The 21,380-nt window shown below is 39.7% G+C and overlaps 1 protein-coding gene across 1 annotated transcript in view; it reads left to right on the top strand.

Moving 5' to 3' along the window:
* The window catches only part of MAP3K5 (mitogen-activated protein kinase kinase kinase 5), a 231,858-nt gene that overhangs the window by 139,955 nt on the left and 70,523 nt on the right, over nucleotides 1-21,380 (top strand). Inside the window, exons 11-14 of the mRNA XM_086318002.1 lie at nucleotides 5,495-5,602; nucleotides 11,337-11,386; nucleotides 13,852-13,947; nucleotides 19,888-19,969. Of these exons, the coding sequence (XP_086174128.1) occupies nucleotides 5,495-5,602; nucleotides 11,337-11,386; nucleotides 13,852-13,947; nucleotides 19,888-19,969 (336 nt within the window). The remainder of the gene's footprint in view (nucleotides 1-5,494; nucleotides 5,603-11,336; nucleotides 11,387-13,851; nucleotides 13,948-19,887; nucleotides 19,970-21,380) is intronic.

Here is a 21,380-nt window from a genome sequence, read left to right as displayed (position 1 = left end):
TCAGATTGAGATATTTAAATGTATAACACACATACACACACTTTAAAAATATATTGTCCACCTTAGCTGGTTCCACACCCATCCTGATAATTCTTGGAAAATCATCCAAAGCACTGTAGCTTTAGCACCCAATTCAAGACTTACTGGCAACTGACTGTATACACAGACCTCTTCCCACGTCAAAGTGATGCCAGAAATCTGTTTGAGCTCTGTTAGTCTCAATTCTTCATACTCAGTGGTGATGACAACTCATAATTCTTTTTATAAAATCTTGTTTTCTAGTGCTCGTTGGTAGGATCAAATGTTTCATTTAATTAAATCTATCCCTGGCATTAACACACTTCCTTTGCTCTTGCTTCCAGAGGAAGCCATAGCTCAGCAGGATCTTTCGTTGAAAAGGCTTTCAAACTATAACACTTCACTCTGTTTTCTATCCTGGATAATGTGTAGCCTAGGAAAATACTTCTCTCAGAATGGGCTGGCAGCTGGCCTTTAGCTGGTACTTTGATGATAGTAAATGTGGTAGTGAAAGAAGACAGCACAAAACTGAAGTATTTAATCAACTGTTGACTTGATGGACTAAGAAAGTTGGCCATGAGAGGAAACCACTTATATTAGCAATTCTGAGCTAATTTAAATCACTTTAATATGAATTAAAGTTTGTCATAATTGAATGTTAAAAAAAAAAAAAAAAAAAAACAACCCGGAAAATAGTGAGAGAGAATTTAGGAGAATATACGTGTGTGTGTGTGTGTGTGTGTGTGTGTGTGTGTGTTAGTTGTTCAGTCATGTCCAACTCTTTGCAACCCCATAGACTGTAGCCTACCAGGCCTCTCTGTCCCTAGACTTCTCCAGTCAAGTATACTGGAGTGGGTAGCCATTCCCTTCTCGAGGGGATCTTCCCAGCCCAGGGGCTGAACCCAGGTCTCCTGCATTGCGGGCAGATTCTTTACCGCCTAAGCCACCAGGGAAGCTAGAATATAGGTGTATACTCCAGGAAAGAGAGGCTCTCTTAAGCAAAAAAGGGACCTATAAGCTCCACAGGCAAATATTAACCAATTTGATTCAATTAAAAGTTCAAGTTTTTGGTCATCTTAAAAAAAAAACCCACCCTAAATATGGCAAATGCTAGAAAGGAAGAGAATATTTAACACTAATGCTGCAAAAGGATCAATGCACCCAATATGCAAAAACCAACACACACAAACAAAACAACTCCCACAAACTGAATAAGCAAAAGAAACAGAAAAATGGTCATAATCCAGATTTTTAACTGCTCTTGAACAATGAAAGGATAGACAATTCATAACTGCCTTCTTTCAAAAACAGTAATCTCCTGAGCCAACTGGATGCTACCGTTTAGGATGCCAGTTCCAGTCCCATTCATTCTGTTTCACTCACTGCCCTTTCTCACCCAGCCCCTCCCTGCAACCATGGAGTGTGTTACCCACCTTCTATTGCGTAGAGAAAGGCAAGCTTCTAGAACCTGTGGTTCTATGTCAGTCACTGTAACTGTTTATGTCCTTAGAGTAGCATCTTCTATAACCCACACTTGTGAAGGCTGCATTAGGTCTTGATAGGGGTGATTACCTTATTCTTCATTGGAAATGGGTTTGACCAGGTAGCTTATATTAGAAAATATTATTTAATAGGTTTCATTTATCTCACTATCATATCCATCTCATGCTTCCAAGAAATAGCAATGACTCTAGGCAAACGAAAACAGACCAAAGTTTCTTTGGAAAATGAAGAATCCCATCATTTAGTATTATTTGGGTTCAGTTTGATTCATTCTTTTTCCTCACCTCTCTTCAGTGTACGTTTTCTTTCCTTCCTACTTGGAAAAGTTAGGAGACCATCAAGCCATCAGATAATGTCAGGAGAGAGGAAGAGGAAGTGGTACTTTCACAGTTTCTATAGGAGCTTAGTATGTACGTCTGCTTACTGTCTCCTCTTAGGGTCTACAGGCCTTGCTGTCTTCCTTTATACTTCAGAATTTAGTAGTTAATTATCATGTTAACTGGTAGAAAAGACAAGACACTTAAAGCAAGAATACGTATACTCCCAAGCGAGTTGTATTTAGCTGGTTTCATCAAATTGCATCCTTTTCCTTGTCTTTAATCAGCCTTTCTGTGACATCCACAAGGCATGCTACAAATCTCCTCATGTTTTGCCATTTCAATAGCAGGTCAAAGGGCTCAGCAAGCGTTTGTTGTTGTTCATTCACTCAGTCATGTCCAACTCTGCAGTCCCATGGGCTGCAGCATGCCAGGCTTCCCTGTCCTTTACCATCTCCCAGAGCTTGCTCAAACTCACGTCCATTGAGTCAGTGATGGTGTCCAACCATCTCATCCTCTGTTGTCCCCTTCTCCTGCCTTCAATCTTTCCCAGAATCAGGGTCTTTTCTAATGAGCTGAAGAAGAGTGGCCAAAATATTGGAGCTTCAACTTCAGCATCAGTCCTTCCTATGAATATTCAAGGTTGATATCCTTTAGGATTGACTGGTTGGATCTCCTTGCGGTGAACTGCAAGGGACTCTCAAGAGTCTTCTCCAACACCACAGTTCAAAAGCATCAATTCTTTGGTGCTCAGCCTTCGTTGTGGTCCAACTCTCACATCCATACATGACCACTGGAAAAACCATAGCTTTGACTATACAAACGTTTGTCAGCATCGTTTGTCAGCAAAGTAGTGTCCCTGCTTTTAATACATTGTGTAGGTTTGTCATAGCTTTTCTTCCAAGGAGCAAGTGTCTTTTAATTTCATGGCTGCATTCAGCGTCTGCAGTGATTTTGGAGCCCAAGAAAATAAAGTCTGTCACTGTTTCCATTGTTTCCCCATCTATTTGCCGTGAAGTGTTGGGACCGGATGCCATGATCTTCATTTTTTGAATGTTGGGTTTTAAACCAGCTTTTTCACTGTCCTCTTTCACTTTCATCAAGAGGCTCTTTAGTTCCTCTTCACTTTCTGCCATAAGGGTGGTGTCATCTGCGTACCTGAGGTTGTTATTTCTCCTGGCAATCTTGAGTTCAGTTTGTGATTCATCCATCTCAGCATTTCCCTTGAGGTACTCTGCATATAAGTTAAACAAGCAGGGTGACAATATGCAGCCTCGACATACTCCTATCCCAATTTGGAACCAGTCCATTGTTTGTATTCGGTTCTAACTGTTGCTTCTTGACCTGCATACAGGTTTCTCAGATGGCAGGTCAGGTGGTCTGGTAGTCCCATCTCTTTAAGAATTTTCCACAGTTCGTTGTGATCCACACAGTCAAAGGCTTTAGCGTAGTCAATGAAGCAGAAATAAATGTTTTTCTGGAATTTTCTTGCCTTTTCTGTGATCCACCTGATGTTGGCAATTTGATCTCTGGTTCCTCTGCCTTTTCTAAATCCAGCTTGAACATCTGGAAGTTCTCAATTCACATACTATTGAAGCAATCATTAGACAATAATAATTGCAACCAGTTTTTTTTTCCTAATCTCAAGATAGGTAATTCATAGTTCAGATTTTATCTGTTAGAACTATTTGAGACAACAATAACGCCGTCATTTAAGAAGACAGGTGATAACCTGTGCCGTGCTTTTCTAACGTTAGATAGCATGCTCACTTCTTTAGAGGACAAGGAAAGTTCTAGTCCTCAGTGGAGTCTTGAGTGCTGTTTTGGGAAACCATTTTATTCCCTATTATTTATTTTAATTTCACAAACACTGGGATACTCACATTTGAAAGCACTGTTTTTACCAAGCTAAGATTGAAAGGTAATGATTTTCATTATTAATCAGTGCCACTTAGTTCTCTGTTGATAGGAATTTGGACCTTGATTCGCCCAGCACGTTTCTGCATCAGGCTGTGTTCCCCAGCGAGCTCTTTGCTGTGTGTTTATTTGTGGCATATGCTTATTTTCATCACCAGAGCCTGACCAAGAATTCTTTATGCCCTTAAGGATTTTTTACCCTTGATTAAAGAAAATATTGTCGTTCTCATCCTCTTTTTCTAATTCTCTGTACCTTAACTTGAATAAAAACTGTTCCATTTTCTCTGGTATTTTATTTTCTCCCCAAATATTCCTGCTTAAGACCACACAGGAAATTTGAGCTGAATAGGTGCCTTTAAGTGTCTGTACAAAAAGTTAATATCTGTAGCACCTTTGGAATCAATGTAGGTGTGGTGTTTCGGTGCTATTTGCTCCTAATATGATATGTTAGTAATAATGTAAACATTGTCCAGCCCTTTGATGGAGACTCTCATCCCACTTGTCATATATCCTTAGATACTCTCCGAAGTAGGAGCTAGTTTTATTTCTCTCTTTTTCTCTCACAAAGCTAAATATATCATTATTGAAGGTACTAGTTTGAGGCTGCAAAAGCATTTTTATTATTTCATACAATTATGTCCATTTCTTTGGCTCATACATAAAACTCTTGCAATACTAATCAAAATCTTTTGTCAATCCATTTACAAGGGTATGAAAACCATACTACTACATCTTTCTGATAAGGTGTGGCCACAAAAAAATCTAAAACAAGCATGTGATAGTCTATATATGGAATCTTATGTACATAGAATTATTTGTTCTTTTACCACATTCTGCCTTTCTTTGACACATTTACATTTATAGAAATAGATTATGGGAAAAGAATATGTATAACTGAATCACTTTACTATACACCTGAAGCATTGTAAATCAACTATACTTCAATAAAAAATTAAAATAAAAAAACTAAAAAAAGAGAAATAGATTCTGTATTGATTATAAATAAAATAAAAGCTTTATATATATATAGATAAAACTTTATTTATTTATATATATAAATATATATAATTTATTTATATACTAATATAAATATATATTTAATATATATTAATATATATATATATAATTATATAATATATATATATATAGCATTAGTAGATTCCCTGCTGCTGCTGCTGCTGCTGCTAAGTTGCTTCAGTCGTGTCTGACTCTGTGCGACCCCACAGACGGCAGCCCACCAGGCTCCCCCGTCCCTGGGATTCTCCAGGCAAGAACACTGGAGTGGGTTGCCATTTCCTTCTCCAGTGCATGAAAGTGAAAAGTGAAAGTGAAGTCGCTCAGTCGTGTCCGACTCTTAGTGATCCCATGGGCTGCAGCCTACCAGGCTCCTCCATCCATGGGATTTTCCAGGGAAGAGTACTGGAGTGGGTTGCCATTGCCTTCTCCAAGTAGATTCCCTGGGGATAGGCAAACCAACATAAGGACTTCAAAAATTTATTTCCAGTTTCCTTAGCAATGAAAGGTGATGCATTATTGTAACTTATGGTAACTGTTTAATACCATGAATTGCTCAGAGGCCTCATAGGATAGCAAGAATCTGAAGTTAAAATAGTCTTACTCCAGCTTTGGACTAAACCTTATCTGTTAATCTCTTGTGTCAGTGCAGGGTTGTTATAACAACTCTAAATGGCTTAAATCTTAAGTCAATAATACTAGTTTCTTTGCCTTATGTTTTGAAGGTATTAATATTAGAACCAACCAAAATCTATCAACCTTCATATTTGTCTATCAACAATGAAGTTGAGGAGAAGACAATATCTATTTGGCACGTGCTTCCTGATGACAAGGTAAATTGTGCAGTTATTAAGACAAGAGCATTAGTAGTGAAAGATTTTATACCTTCTGGCATTTGTATATTCCAGCAAATGTCTGTATTAGTTTAGAAGAAGTAGCTTCCTGTGTATTTATTTTGGCATAGATGTATTTGATAATATAAAATTGGTTAAATTTTGGTTTTGGATTTCACTCAATAAAGTATAATTCTGCTGTTTGGATTTTTATTATAGATGGCATAGCCATCCAAAGGGCACTCAAAATGGCACCATTTTAAAAAAAATAATACTTTTATTTATTTATTTATTTATTTTTGGCAGCAATTACTTGGGAGGTTGTTTGTGTTATATTAGGGAATTGTGATATTGCAGTTTATAGTAAATATGTTTTTGATCTGGTCCCTATTTCTGGCACAGAGTTCCTAAAACCCTTGGAATTTCCTGAATGCTGAGAGTCATAAAGATGACTTTTGTTATGTTACTGAGGTGGTACCCTGAAAACACCTAAGGATGGGGCCTGATCGCCAGGGGAACCAACCAGGAGTTTGGAGGATTGGAACTTTCATTCCCATATCCTGATCTCTGGGAGGGGAGGAAGGCTGGAGGTTGAATCATTGACCAATGACCAATGATTTAATCAAACATGCCTACGTAATGAAGCCTCCAGAAAAACCCAAAAGGATGGGGTTCAGAGAACTTCTGGGTTGGTGAATACTTGGGGATTTGGAAAGAGGGGTGTATGTGGAAAAGGCATGAAAGTTTCAAGACCTTTCTCCATATCTTGCCCTGTGCATCTCTTCCATCTGATTGTTTCTTAATCATATCCATGTATAATAAGCTGGTAATCTAGTAAGTAAAATGTTTCTCTGAGTTCTGTGAGCTGCTCTAGTAAATTAATTGAACCCAAGGAAGGGATCCTTGGAACCTCCAATCTGTACTCCACTTGGAGTCATGCCATCATGACAAAATTGATCATAACTAATATAACTATCTATATACATCTTATTAACCTTGTTTTTATAAAGCACAGTGTTTTATTTGTGCTGTGCTTAGTTGCTCAGTCATGTCCTCTTTGCGACCCCATGGACTGGAGCCCACCAGGCTCCTCTGTCTATGGGGATTTTCCAGGCAAGAATACTGGCGTGGGTTGCTGTGCCCTCCTCCAGGGGATCTTCCCAACCCAGGGATTGAACCCAGGTCTCCATTACCAACTCAATGGACATGAGTTTGAGTAAACTCCAGGAGTTGGCAATGGACAGGGAAGCCTGGTGTGCTGCAGTCCACGGGGTCGAAAAGAGTCGGACACGACTGAACAACTGAACTGAACTCCTGCATTGCAGGCGAATCCCTTACCAGCAATGTAAAGTGTTTTCTTTACATTGTTTTAAGGTATATGCATACATGTTCTCATAAGCAGACGTAGAGTAGTCATCCAGTTGAAACTACAAAATTTAAAAGGTTAGAGACATGAAAATTGTTATCGGGGAGAGGAGATTTTCAAAAGCTTGATTAGAAAGAGCAGGGTTATACAAGGACACGTAGAAACAGGACAGACCGGGGCTAAAGGAATGAGCGATTAGCAAGTCCCAAAGAAGAGTAGAGAGCCAGAAGTTATTTGGAAGACAGAAAAAGAACAGAAAGTAAGCCAGGAATTTTTGGAAAATGAATACTATTTCCAGTTGTCACTATTTTTCTTTTTCTGGAGGTTCTGTGTTCAATACAGTTAGCCTTGTGTTGATTCTTTTATGTTTGTGACAACTGTAGAGACAATTTTTATGTTATGCTAATAAATAAATATATTAGGATATAAATCAGTGCCTTACGTAGTTAGGCATAGGCTGTGAATTGTCCTGCTTCCATTTTTACTATATTTTGATCAAGAAATATTACATTTGCCTTGTCCTCACTGCTTATTACCTTCAGTGTTAAAAATGTCCCTTGTTAAAAATTTAAACTTTTAAAAAATGGATCTGTTTCCATTTTAAATTGATGTCAATATTTGTTGTTCTATACGTAAGTATGTATATTCATTATCCCTAGTTCTGTCCATAGTGTATTCATTACCACTGTATTCATTACCACTCTATTGTTTTAAATAGAAGTGATACAATTGGAATGAGGACAAGCAATGAAGACTACTTTATTATTTTACTAGTTTTAAGCAACTGTAATAACTATAGTTAAATAACAGATAAGCAACAGGTTTAATAGGTTTTAATGTTAAATAGGAAGTAGATTTTTCTTGGAAGGGTGTCATAAAATGTTTAAATTTTTCCTTCTAAAAATAGTACAACCTAGTGTTGCTTTTTGTTGATTTTATTTACTCCTTTACTTCTTCTCCCAGTATTTTCATTCTAAAATGTGGGGTGAATGGTTATATGAGCTAGTGTATACTTTATATTGCTACTTTCAAAACTTTAAGATCATTATACCAAGTCCCAAGACTTCAGGGACTCTGTGGTCAGGGGCGAATTAATTGAAGTCCCAGTCTTTTAATAGTTCTCCCTGGTTGCTGCTTTAAAAAGTTAGTGCTTGAAGAAAGTCTGCATGTGTACATGAAAGAAAAACCTAGATTGTGGAAGAGAGAAGTTATTTGCAAGATATTTAAAATCATTGTTATTTAGAATTCCCATCCTTTGAAATTCGAAGCTAAGCACTCCTGGTCTATCTGGGGCAGGGTCCCAGCGGAGAACTAAGTGTCACCCCACTTCCCTCAGTCCAGTTCCAACCAGTGGCTACTCAGTGGAGACCCAGGACATGTATTAGGGGGATGTATTTACCATAGGTTCTGTATTTTGATAATATGATGCTCTCACCCATCAAGCAAGTTTTTGACTACAAAACTCTCAACTAAAAATGGCTTAAATAATAAGGAAACATTGTCTCATATTACAAGAACTTCTGAGGTGGATCATTGGGGGCTACTTTCAGTGGCTTAGCAGTGTCAGATTTCTGGTCGGCTTCTCTATGTGCTCTTGTTTTTTTCTCTCATGGTCTTAAATAGCAGCACCGAGCATCACTCCATACAGACAGCATGCAAAGAAGGTCAGGGCCATTCCCTGGGACCAAAAGTTGCATCACGTGTCCATGCCTAAACCAGTCACCAGCAAGGGAGATGGATTTACCATGGCTAATCCAGGGAATCTGTTTCACCATCTCTAAACATTGCCACCTGCGCCTGACCAACAAACACTTTTTCGTAGCAAAGACGGAAGGGAATGGCTGTCACCTGGGGAAACAACAGTGTCTGCCACAGTGGAATTGCTGCCATGTTAAAAAAAAAAAAAAATGTTACTCAATCGTGTCCGATCTTGCGACCCCATGGACTACACAGTCCATGGAGTTCTCCAGGCCAGAGCACTAGAGTGAGTAGCCTTACCCTTCTCCAGGGGATCTTCCCAACCCAGGCATCGAGCCCAGGTCTCCCACGTTGCAGGCGGATTCTTTACCAGCTGATCCACCAGGGAAGTTGCCATGTTAGCTCAGTATTAAACACTTTGTCTTCAGCCTTGCCCTAGCTGGGGCACAGGATCTGAGGCTAACCATTTCCAAGAAAATGGTGCTTGTGCAGATTAGGTTGAGTGTTGGTTTGGGGCTTTAGGGAATTAATTGTCGCTCCAGCACTGCCTCTGCGCTGCCCTTTTCCCCAGACTCCCAGAGGAGCCAGGAAACGTTTACCTTACATGTTGGCTTTATGGCTCAGCAGCGCCTCTGTGTGGTGAGTTCCAGTAGCAAGGGAGGTGAAGAGAGAGGACTCCTCATCCCACATCACTCCCATCTTGGGCCCTGGGCTTTGCACCACTGAAATGGAACATTCCCTGGCAGCACTCACAGCCTTCCAGGAATCTAACATTCTGGAAATGCTCTACTTTTTTCCTATAAAACTAGCCCAGGAAATCTGGGAAATCTCTCTTTGGCTGCTCCCAGAAGGGGGCTGATGGAGGATAGATTTTACCAGAGTTGCCTGGCCGGTGTTCATCAGTCTCTGTGTTCCATCGCAGGTTGAACTCTGCTCAGCTGGCTCTGCACTGAGCGCCCCTGTCGTGATCTGAGGCTTGGCCTTAGAAAGCAGCTCAGTTGCAGGCTCTGAGGATAAGGCTGCATTGTGTGCAAGGAGTGTGCAGGTAACAGCTGCAGCTCTTGGCTCACATATTTTTAGAAGGTCACCTGAGGCCAACAGGATTTAGAAGCCACTTTCCAAATTACCAGCTGAAGCTACCGGCTGCTATTTTAATTTAAGTCCCTCTGTACTCTGGTTAAGAAAGCTGAGTTCCAGGAGTACCTTTCTGTGGTCTCCTCCCTCTCTGGGCCTCACATACAGCAACATTTGCTCTGTGTTAACTCAGGTCACATCCCCGTTACCTGACAGATGTGCACTGAAAGTAGTTTTTTAGTAAATCAGCTCCGAGTTTGAAAGGATCTGTTTTTAAGATGCATGGTCCTAGCAGAGGACTAGGTGTTGTGGAGATGAATTGTGGCTGTTCGAGTTGCTTTGGCCCAAAGGAAAGTTCTGGACCACCTCAGAGTCTCAGGCTTCATTACTCACTTCACTAGCCCAGCCAAGACCTCAGCCTCTGGCAGTATTTTAAGTGGGTGGGTAAAAGCTTGTTTCTCTGGTTCTTTTACATTTACAGAATTAAACTGCAATCAGAGTTGACTACAATACAATACTTGATCAGTTTAGACACATTTATCAACTGCTTTATTTCCATAAAAATATTTATGTTGTTACTTCTATATTGTTGACAATAATATTTTTATAGGGAATATAAAATATTTTATAGGGAATGCCATCTATCTTGTCACTTTTTAAAGTTTGATACATATTAATTTAATACTGATTTTAACTCAGCTTTAGTAATAAACTCAAGAAATAAATTCCCACATTTAATTTTCATCTTGGCCCTGCAGATCATTCATGCTTTTAAAATGTCATCAGATTTCTTATGTTCAAACCTTATTAGCATATTGAATTTTTCATAAATTAGGTCACACTTTATAGCAACGCTGGACACTATATACATGTGTCTTTACACATACATGGGCTTCCCTGGTGGTTCAGACTGTAAAGAACCTGCCTGCAATGTGGGAGACCTTTGAGTTTGATTCCTGGGTTAGGAAGATCCCCTGGAGGAAGGCATGGCTACCCACTCCACTGTTCTGGCCTAGAGAATTCCATGGACAGAGGGGCCTGGCGTGCTAAGTCTATGGGGCTGCAAAGTCAGACATGACTGAGCAACTAAACACATACATACGCATACCTACTTGCTGTACTATTTTCTGAAGAAATAGAAGCACCATTTTAATTAGGAAGTACAACTAAAGATAATTCATAAGTAATTATCTTTAAAATCTTGCAGAGATTTTATTCAAATTAATGTTTTTCTTTCTCAGAAAAGAAATATCACTCAACTGTAGTAATTAAATTCCTTGGATCAGGAGGTTTTTACTCTAAAGATGAAGGCACGGCAGTTAATAGGTTAATCTGCTAAAAATCAAGTTTTAGAATTTAATGAGACTAATTCTCCTAGATTCTCTTGGAAGCTGTTTTGTTGGAGTACAGAAATTTTTAAGTAAGCATCACCCTTGTGGCTTGAGAATGAACTACAGTTTCCATCTAAATAGTTTATCCTTGCAGAATTATGGCCTAGGAAAATTTACTCAGTATATTATTAACAATTAAATTGCTGTTACGTTATTTCCATTCAGATGACTCAACCTTTGTTGTTGTTTTTCCCTTGTGTTCTAGAAAGGTATACATGAGTGGAATTTTAGTGCTTCTTCTGTCAGGGGTGTGAGGTAAGTCTCCTTGGTTTTGTTTACTTAGAAAACATTTTTCTAGAGCCTGAATGTCTTGGATAGGACTTATAGTCATGATTTAAAAATGCAAAGAACTTCAAGCACCCTTCTGTTGATAAAAATGCTCAGCCTTCTTCAGACTCACTATCTTCATTACAAAAAGATTTGCAACAAAAGCTTCATGGACTCTGTACTTGTCACCTACTTAAAATACGGTGACTGGGAGATAAGTGTGATTGTAGACCAGAGTCAAGGTAAGGATAGAAGGGAGGTTGGAGGTCCTCTCCAGCTGGGGGAGCTGATGGTTTACGTTAGAGGATGATTTTTATGGGGTTTCTTGGTATACCAGGAACTACTCTCTCTTTAGATGTGTTGAAAACACATGTATTGTCTACTGGATCGGGTCCTCTAGCTAATACTAAAGAAGGCAATAGCACCCCACTCCAGTACTCTTGCCTGGAAAATCCCATGGACGGAGGAGCCTGGTGGGCTGCAGTCCATGGGGTCGCAAAGAGTTGGACACCATTGAGGCGACTTAGCAGCAGCAGCAGCCAATACTAACATGGTGAGATTATGGGAATTCATTTTTTAATGACTTTTCCTGAGATCTCTGTTCATCACATGTTCTTGAGGTTACAGTGGCTTCCTTCAGTTTGGACATTGCCATCATAATGCCCATGCCTGGCATTTAGAAATGAGACTTTTTCAGAGTCAAGAGCCCCTGGTTAAGTGTTTACAGAAGTTTATGAGAAACCAACTCTTGCCCATTTCAAACCAAATTAGTTGCATTTACTTCTGTTTGTCCCGTATAAATAAAAATGAGAAAAGCCAGATTCCTGCAGACCTGTTATGCAATACTTTGTTGCTTTTGGCATAGTGGTAATTGGTTTTGTTGGAGCATGAACTGGTGGAGTTGTCTGAGTCACTGATAATTGGAGTTTGCCTGGCAAAACCACCTGTTACCTTGTGAATGATGTGAACAGAAGCAGGCCAGACTGACTCATTATATATCTTTCCAGTCCATGCCTTCTCAGATAAAGCATTACTCTCCTAATATTTAATTTTTAAGACCAGACACTACTTATTGCTGCCTTTTTTAAGCCATCCATCTAGAAAAGTATGGTAAGTATAAATCTCTCTTTGTCATATTTATTTTCCAATGAGTTAATTTTCTCTAACGATGTATGGCATCGCTCCACAGCCTTTGTTGTGACTGACAATATCAACATGGAATGATCATTTGTGGCTACTGCCGATTTGTGTGTTGAGAAACTTGAGTTCCAGTGTGTGACTTCAAAGAGATCTAACTTTTCTTGGCCTCCTCCTCTATAAATAGAAGACAAACTATAGAAAAAAATCCAGCTGTCAGCGGTTTATGTTGCATCAGCTCATTTGGCATTTATTGAATGCCAGCTATTTGTCAAATGTTGAGAAGGATACAAAAATGACTAAGACCTGAACTCTTCCCTTGAAGCACTCACAACCCAGCAGGGCAATAGACATTTAATAACTAATGACATTACAGTATGAAATTAGCAGAAGTATGTTCAAAGACCAGAGAGACAAGAGGAAATCTTTCTGTTTCAGTTGGAAGTAGCGAAGTGAGATGGAGTAAGGTCTAAGCTGGGCCTCAAATGATGGATAGAATTGCTGCAAGAAGTGAAAAATGATGTGCATTCCAAATGGAAGGAATAGCAGATGCAAAGGCATAAAATAGGGATTGGAGAACAATAGCCCACAGACCAAATATGACCTGCTGCCTGTTTTTGTAAATAAAGTTTTATTGAAACTCAGCCATATTTATTCATTGTGTATTGCCTGAGGCTGCTCCAACAGCAAAACTGAGTAGTTTGGCCTTCAAAGCTTGATATATTTACTCTCTGGCTCATTACAGAAAATATTTGCCAACCCTTGGCGTAAAGGAGCATGGCCTGACTGTAAACTCAAAATTGTTTCAATTGCTGTAAACTAAATAACTGGCTGAGTCCAATCCAAGTGCTATTTGGTATTTCTTCACTCCTCTGTACTGTCTACAGGAATGAGCTGCTTTTACTGCCTCCACACATTGCCTTCCCAGCTTTGAAAGAATTTTATTGTTCGACAGATCTTATAGAACCAGAATCATCGGGTCTGTAAGCCAGCTGATATGTGTGCTTTTCTTCCCAGCGCACAATTTAGTGCTACGACAGGCAAGACCTGTTCTCCACACTAAGTTGTAGGCCACGTAGGTTATGTGCCTGCAACACCCTGAGCAGCCTTATCTGTAGGAAGACAATTCTCAGAATATTAAATAATTTTAGTACTGTGGTACAGGGAGTGTCACTTGTGAAGTGCTATTTATAACATTTTGGTATAAACAGCATTGATATCATACTTGGGACTGAATATAAAAAGCATTCCTTTTTCATCACAATTCATGGAAGGTATTGAGATTACTGTGAATAATTCTCTTTTGTTTGTTTCAGTGTTTCTAAATTTGAAGAACGATGCTGTTTTCTGTATGTGCTTCACAATTCTGACGATTTCCAAATCTACTTCTGTACAGAACTTCACTGTAAAAAGTACGTATTAGTCATTGTTGATGTGTGAAAAAGACTGTTCTTACCTGATCATTATTTTTAATTAGTGAATGAACATGTAGCTCCTGTAGAGAATTCATGGCCATGTGCTTATATAAATATTTCATTTGGGTTGGTATTTTATAATTATGTGGCTTGTTTAACTGAGAAATTTAGGACCTCTCTTTAATAAATCAACCTTTTTCTTAGTCATAACTTACTTTTCCACAGACAAAACTTGAACCAAATTTACCAGTTAATTGCCAAGTCTTAGGTCTCATTTTTAAAGAGCTCATGTATTCTATGGTTACCAAAATTTTCATTCTTGAATGAAATTCTCACCATTATCTACAACAGTGACTCCTAACTCTAGTTCATATTAGAGTCAACTGGTGGGCTCTAGAAAGTGTTTGAGCTGTACCCTGGACTAATTATATTGGATTTTGAAGTGGAGGAACATATTGAGTTAAAAACCAGTGATCTAATTTACACCAATAAAAGATAATCCAAAAATCCATGAACTGCTTTGTATGTTTGTGTTAACCTCCCTGGGTATATTTCTCCTGGGCTAATAACTGAGTTCTTCTTGGTGCCTAATTGTGGGGACCTGTAGAAATGAGTGGGTCTTCCAAGGTGGCTCAGCAGTACAGGATCCACCTGGCAAGCAGGAAATGTGGGTTTGATACCTGGGTCAGGAAGATGCCCTGGAGAAGGAAATGGCAACCCACTCCAGGATCCTTGCCTGGGAAATCCCATGGACAGAGGAGCCTGACTGGCTACAGTCCATGGTGTCGCAAAGAGCTGGATATGACTTAGCAACTAAACAACAAGTAGAAGTGAGTTACAGTTGGGACACCAAAGTGCAGTAAAAGCCAGCTTGGACTTAAAATTTTGTTGGGGGTTATTATTCAAATAATCACTATTTGACACCGTTATAAATGATCAATACACTAGCTACAATATACACTCAGTCTTTTTATCTTGGCACCAAAAATATGTATGCTTAATTATGATTCTTAGCTAAAGTTTTATCTTTAAAAGGCAATGCCAAAGAGTGCTCAAACTACCGCACAATTGCACTCATCTCACACGCTAGTAAAGTAATGCTCAAAATTCTCCAAGCCAGGCTTCAGCAATACGTGAACCGTGAGCTTCCAGATGTTCAAGCTGGTTTTAGAAAAGGCAGAGGAACCAGAGATCAAATTGCCAACACCTGCTGGATCATGGAAAAAGCAAGAGAGTTCCAGAAAAACATCTATTTCTGCTTTATTGACTATGCCAAAGCCTTTGACTGTGTGGGTCACAATAAACTGTGGAAAATTCTGAAAGAGATGGGAATACCAGACCACCTGACCTGCCTCTTGAGAAATGTGTATGCAGGTCAGGAAGCAACAGTTAGAACTGGACATGGAACAACAGACTGGTTCCAAATAGGAAAAGGAGTACGTCAAGGCTGTATATTGTCACCCTGCTTATTTAACTTCTATGCAGAGTACATCATGAGAAATGCTGGGCTGGAAGAAGCACAAGCTGGAATCAAGATTGCCAGGAGAAATATCAGTCACCTCAGATATGCAGATGACACCACCCTTATGGCAGAAAGCGAAGAACTAAAGAGCCTCTTGATGAAAGTAAAAGAGGAGAGTGAAACAGTTGGCTTAAAGCTCAGCATTCAGAAAACTAAGATCATGGCATCTGGTCTCATCACTTCATGGGAAATAGATGGGGAAACAGTGGAAACAGTGTCAGACTTTATTTTTTTGGGCTCCAAAATCACTGCAGATGGTGATTGCAGCCATGAAATTAAAAGACGCTTACTCCTTGGAAGGAAAGTTATGACCAACCTAGACAGCATATTCAAAAGCAGAGACATTACTTTGCCAACAAAGGTCTGTCTAGTCAAGGCTATGGTTTTTCCAGTGGTCATGTATGGATGTGAGAGTTGGACTGTGAAGAAAGCTGAGCGCCGAAAAATTGATGCTTTTGAGCTGTGGTGTTGGAGAAGACTCTTGAGAGTCTCTTGGACTGCAAGGAGATCCAACCAGTCCATTCTAAAGGAGATCAGTCCTGGGTGTTCTTTGGAAGGACTGATGCTAAAGCTGAAACTCCAATACTTTGGCCACCTAATGTGAAGAGTTGACTCATTGGAAAAGACTCTGATGCTGGGAGGGATTGGGGGCAGGAGGAGAAGGGGACGACAGAGGATGAGATGGCTGGATGGCATCACCGACTCGATGGATGTGAGTCTGAGTGAACTCTGGGAGTTGGTGATGGACAGGGAGGCCTGGCGTGCTGCAATTCATGGGGTCGCAAAGAGTTGAACACGACTGAGTGACTGAACTGAACTGAATGTATAGTAAAAAAAAGACTTGGAAATAAGAAAGAATTCCTAGCACGTGTATTGTTGACTTTTCTACTTACACTTGAATTCTCAAGGCTATTCATTTATTTCAATGATAATTATAGCTAAGATTTATGGAGTACTATATAAATCTTATAGGCCTGTATCTATTTTAATCTTCAAATAAACTTTATTAGGTAGGTAATATTAATAGTTTTGTAGAAAACAGTTAAAGAAAAAAGTAGAGTCTTGGAGAGTTTATGCTTTTGAACTGTGGTGTTAGAGAAAACTCTTGAGAGTCTCTTGGACTGCAAGGAGATCAAACCAGTCAATCCTAAAGGAAACCAGTCCTGAATATTCATTGGAAGGACTGACACTGAAGATGAAGCTCCAATAATTTGGCCACCTGATTCAAAGAGCTGACTCATTCGAAAAGACCCTGATACTGGGAAAGATTGAGGGCATGAGGGGAAGGGGACAACAGAGAATGAGATGGTTGGATCGCATCACCGACCCGATGGACGTGAGTGTGAGCAAGCTCCGGGAGTTGGTGATAGACAGGGAAGCCTGGCATGCTGCAGTCCATGGGGTTACAAAGAGTCAAATATGACTGAGCAACTGAACTGAACTGGAGAGGTTAACTAGCCTATAATCATATATAGCCAAAAAGCATAAAATTTGGGATTTGAACGAGGCACATACAACTCTGGAATCCAAGCATCTAAAAATTACCTGTGCTCCCATCCCACCAGAAGTGTATTTTCTACTTAGAATGTTCACGTTAGAAAATTTTGTGTGAATAGCTGATGGAAATCTTTACCCCAGATCTTTAGAATTTGTTTAGGTCTTTCATGTTCTTCTTCCTTTTGGTTAAATTTACTTGTGTCTTTAACTCATCAAGATATGTCATCTTCATCAGAGCATACTGTCATTCTAATCAGGTTTGGGATCTTTTTTCTCCATATCATTAACCTCCAAGAAATGTATGTATAGAGGAAGGAAGAGTGAAGAACGTAGTGTCACAAGCAAACTCCAGAGAGAGGCTCCCAACTCCCAAATGGACATTGTTGGGGACCTCCCTGGTAGTCCAGTGGTTAAGACTGCACTTCCACCATAGGGGGTGTGAGTTCAATCCCTGGTCAGGGAACTAAGATCCCACATGCTGCACAGCCAAAATGTAAAATTAATTAATTAAATAAGGTCCCTGGGTGCTGTTCTCTTGGGCACTGAGTCCTTTGTCTTTTAGTGCATGTATTAACAAACAAAACAAAATGGACATTACCGATTTTGCTCATTGTCATATTTCCAAAGGCCAGAACAGTGTTTATTCCATTAGACACTCAATGGTATTTGTTGGATGGATGGATTAAAAAAAAAAAAGCACTGTATAAGAAAAAATTTTTTTTCCTTCCTATGTAGGGAAAACCCCAATTCTTCCCTACTATGTTTCTTTTGTGTGTCTCCTTTATTCCTCACAAAACGCCTCATTTCTGATATTTCTTATCCTCAAATGTGTGGAGATTTCCCCCCCACAACAATTCTTTGTGACACCTGCAATTGAACTCAATCGACCTGGAGGTAGAGTGAGATCCCATAAGCTAAGGGCTCAGTCCCATAAGACTATTTCTTCCCTTGACTTCAGGTGCCAGTTCCAAGCCCAGGTTATCACCACCTGTGTTTTAGACAAATCAGTTATAGCTCAGAGGTCCTGGTGACACCCTTCTTGGGTTTGATTAATTTGCTAGAGAGGCTCACAGAACTCACACTTAACGTTCATCAGATCATTAAAGGACATAATACAGATGAACAGCCAGATGAAGTGATTTGTAAGCTGAGGTCTGGGAGGGTCCTGAGTGCAGGAGCTTCTGTTCCTGTGGAGTTGGGTGAGTCACCCTCCCTGTGTGAATGTTTGCACCAACCTGGAAGCTCTCTGAATCCCTTACTATTGGTATTTTGTGGACGCTTCCTCACGTGTGTGTGTGTGTGTGTGTGCATGTGTGTGTGTGTGTGGTCAGTTGCTCATTCGTGTCCAGCTCTTTGCAACCCCATGGACTGTAGCCTGCCAGGCTCCTCTGTCCACGGGATTTTCCAGACAAGAATACTGGAGTGGGTTGCCATTTCCTCCAGGGGATCTTCCCTACCAAGGGGTCAAACCGTGTCTCCTCCATTGACAAGCAGATTCTTTACCACTGAACCACCTGGGAAGCCCCATTCCTCAAGTAGGCATGAATATGAACAGGTAATAACTCCACTTCCAGCCTCTCTCCCATCTATGAAGGATGGGAGGTAAGATTGAAAATTCTTTCAATCTTTTAATCATGTTTTGGTATAATCATGTTTCAGGCTTTTAATCATGTTTTGGTATTTCTGGTGATCAGTTCCCATCCAGGAGTCATTCAGAAGCCCGCCTAGAATCGCCTCATTAGAACAAAAGATGCTCCTGGTTCTCTATCACTTAGGAGCTTATGAAGGTTTTAGGAGCCCTGTATCAGGGACAGGTCTAAGACAAATATTAGAATACAAGATGTTCCTCGTACTCTTATCACTCAGAAAATTACAAGGATTTTAGGATCTCTGTGCCCAGGACCTGGGGCAGAGGCCAGTATATTTATTTTCTATGCTTTCACAGGTATAGAGATAACAGAAAAGTTCTGAGTTGTGGTAGGAAGCTTTTCTCGCCACACAGTAACCTGTTCTTTCCTTGGGCTGACTGTGCACCACATGACCTACCCGTGATATCATCAGCCCCTGTTCAAAGTGCCTCCCTTACTCCATGTCTGGACTAGAAACCATTAGCATCCCCTCTGGAGGGACAGACTCAGCTAGTGCCCAGAGGGAAAATCTGTTTCTTGCCATAATTTTTTTTTAAAGCTCTGCAATGATCTCCAGAAAACAAAACAAAACTTTACAAGAATAATTACTGAAGAAAATGTTTATCACCAAAAGAGAGGTGGCTTCTGTCACAAACGTAAAAGATAGCCATTCCTGGTTCACATCAGTATTTTGCAGACTGTGTATAGGGGACCCCACATGGATACTGAGGTGCTCAGGCTGAAGTTTCAGGAACTGAGATCAAACTCTAACTGAGTAGTTAGAGACACTACTTCAGAAGGTGGATGTTTCTGTTATGTCCCGTTTAAAATAATAATAGCAGCAAAACAATAATAGTTAATATTTAATGAGGAGTGCCCTGCCTTGAGCACTTTACCAGTCATTTTCATGTATTCCCCACTTATAGTTAGAGAATGAGTCTCAGAGAGGTGGAGGAGTTTGTCCCAAATCATGTAAATACTCCCAATCTTGGTCTTATACACAAGTCCACATTCTTTACATTTCTCTGTCCTTGTCCAGCCTTACCATTCTGATTGTGTAAAGTGTCATGTTACTATTATCTGAAGTGTTAGACATTGTCTGAAATTTCTGTAAAATTATACTAACCTGTGTTTTCTTTTTGGAAAACCTTATTTTTCACACTGATGCTCATACTTTATTGCCTGACTCCTCTAGATCCCAGCTTTTGCTCTGAAGTCACTTTAAAACGTGCTTGGATATATTTAATATGTTAGCTATTATGAGTGACCACATACCCATTTTCTCTGTAGGTTTTTTGAAATGGTGAACACCATTACTGAAGAGAAGGGGAAAAACACAGAGGAAGGAGATTGTGAAGGTGACTCCCTGGAGGTAATTTTTACAAAATTTCTCTTGTGGCTAATTTTTTTAAGTGATCTATTTCAAGTTTTACTGAAGGAAAGGTGTGTGTGTACATGTGAGAGAGAGAGAGAGAGCAGGCATGTTACATGAGTAGTGGTGAGGAGTAGAGAGTCTAGAGTCTATAAGCTGTTCCTTAATGTTAAAAACAGCTTTGAGAATCCCTTTGGTTAAAAAGGGCTAAAAAGCAAACATCACAGAGCTCTTAGGAACGCCATGTTTTTGTATCTTACTTATAGAGAGTAACTATGCTTTTATCTCTGAGGGTGTTGATAACCCTCAATGCAAGAGTCACAGTGCCCTTGCATGTTTTTCTTCTCCTCTGAGATATGCTGCAATTCAGACCAGCAAAATTTCATGAAAATTCTGAATGATAGAAGCGTTTGCATCCCTCATTCATATGCTTACATGGAGACAATGGAAGATAAACAGAATAAAGAGAGGATGTGATAGCACTCACCCCGATGCTGTTCCTCTCAATCTACCCTTCCTTGTGCCCCCTGGGTGTAGTACACTGCAGACACCCGTTTTTCAACTGTGTCCATTTTCTCCATCCTGTCTGTCTACTGTGTGTCAAAGAGTGTTCTACCACAGTGAGGACCAGTACTGGAGAGGTTCAAGAGTGCTGACTCTCACACTGGGGCATCTTCAGTGTCTGAAAGGTGACATTTCTCCAGACATGAAATGGGCCTCTGCTTTCTCCAAGCCCTTCCCATTTTATGACTTGGGAGAGAATTCTAAATTCAAGAAGTATTGAAATTTACATTTAAATGTTTGAATTTTGAAACATTTGAAATTTTCAATTATTTTCAAATAATTGAAAATTCAATTCAATTTAATATTGAAATTTAAATGTTAAAGTGAAATTGAACTACAGCACCAGTCTGACTGGTATACTTACGTTTTAGATCACCTTGATACTGTCATCTTGTATACTAGCAGTGTACTTAAGTTTTATGTAAGCATAGTGGTAGGGTAACAATCGAAGGAAATTTAAATATAACAACCAATTGTTAATTATGTCTATAATTAAATTCTGTAATTCTTTAGCAGTTACATGCATGTGTGTATATGCTAAACTGTTTCAGTCATGTCTGAGCCTTTGCAACCTCATATGGAATGTAGCCCACCTGGCTCCTCTGTCCATGGGATTCTCCAGACAAGAATACTGGAGTGGGTTGCCATACTCTCCTCCAGGGGATCTTCCCAACCCAGGGATCAAACCCGCATCCTTATGTCTCCCATTGGCAGGCGGATTCTTTACCACTAGCACCACCCAGGAAACCCCGGAAGTAGCATAGCTTTGTTATTCCTGAATAGGCCTAAGGCTTTTTCATTTAAGTTTTAAAAAGATGGAAGAAAAAAATAATCTTCTTTGGAAAAA

This window comes from Bos grunniens, chromosome 9 (assembly GCF_055505025.1).
Source record: "Bos grunniens cultivar Pamir isolate PY7600 chromosome 9, Bosgru_T2T1.0, whole genome shotgun sequence".
Taxonomy (NCBI): Eukaryota; Metazoa; Chordata; class Mammalia; order Artiodactyla; family Bovidae; genus Bos; species Bos grunniens.
This window is presented reverse-complemented; position numbering and strand designations above follow the sequence as displayed.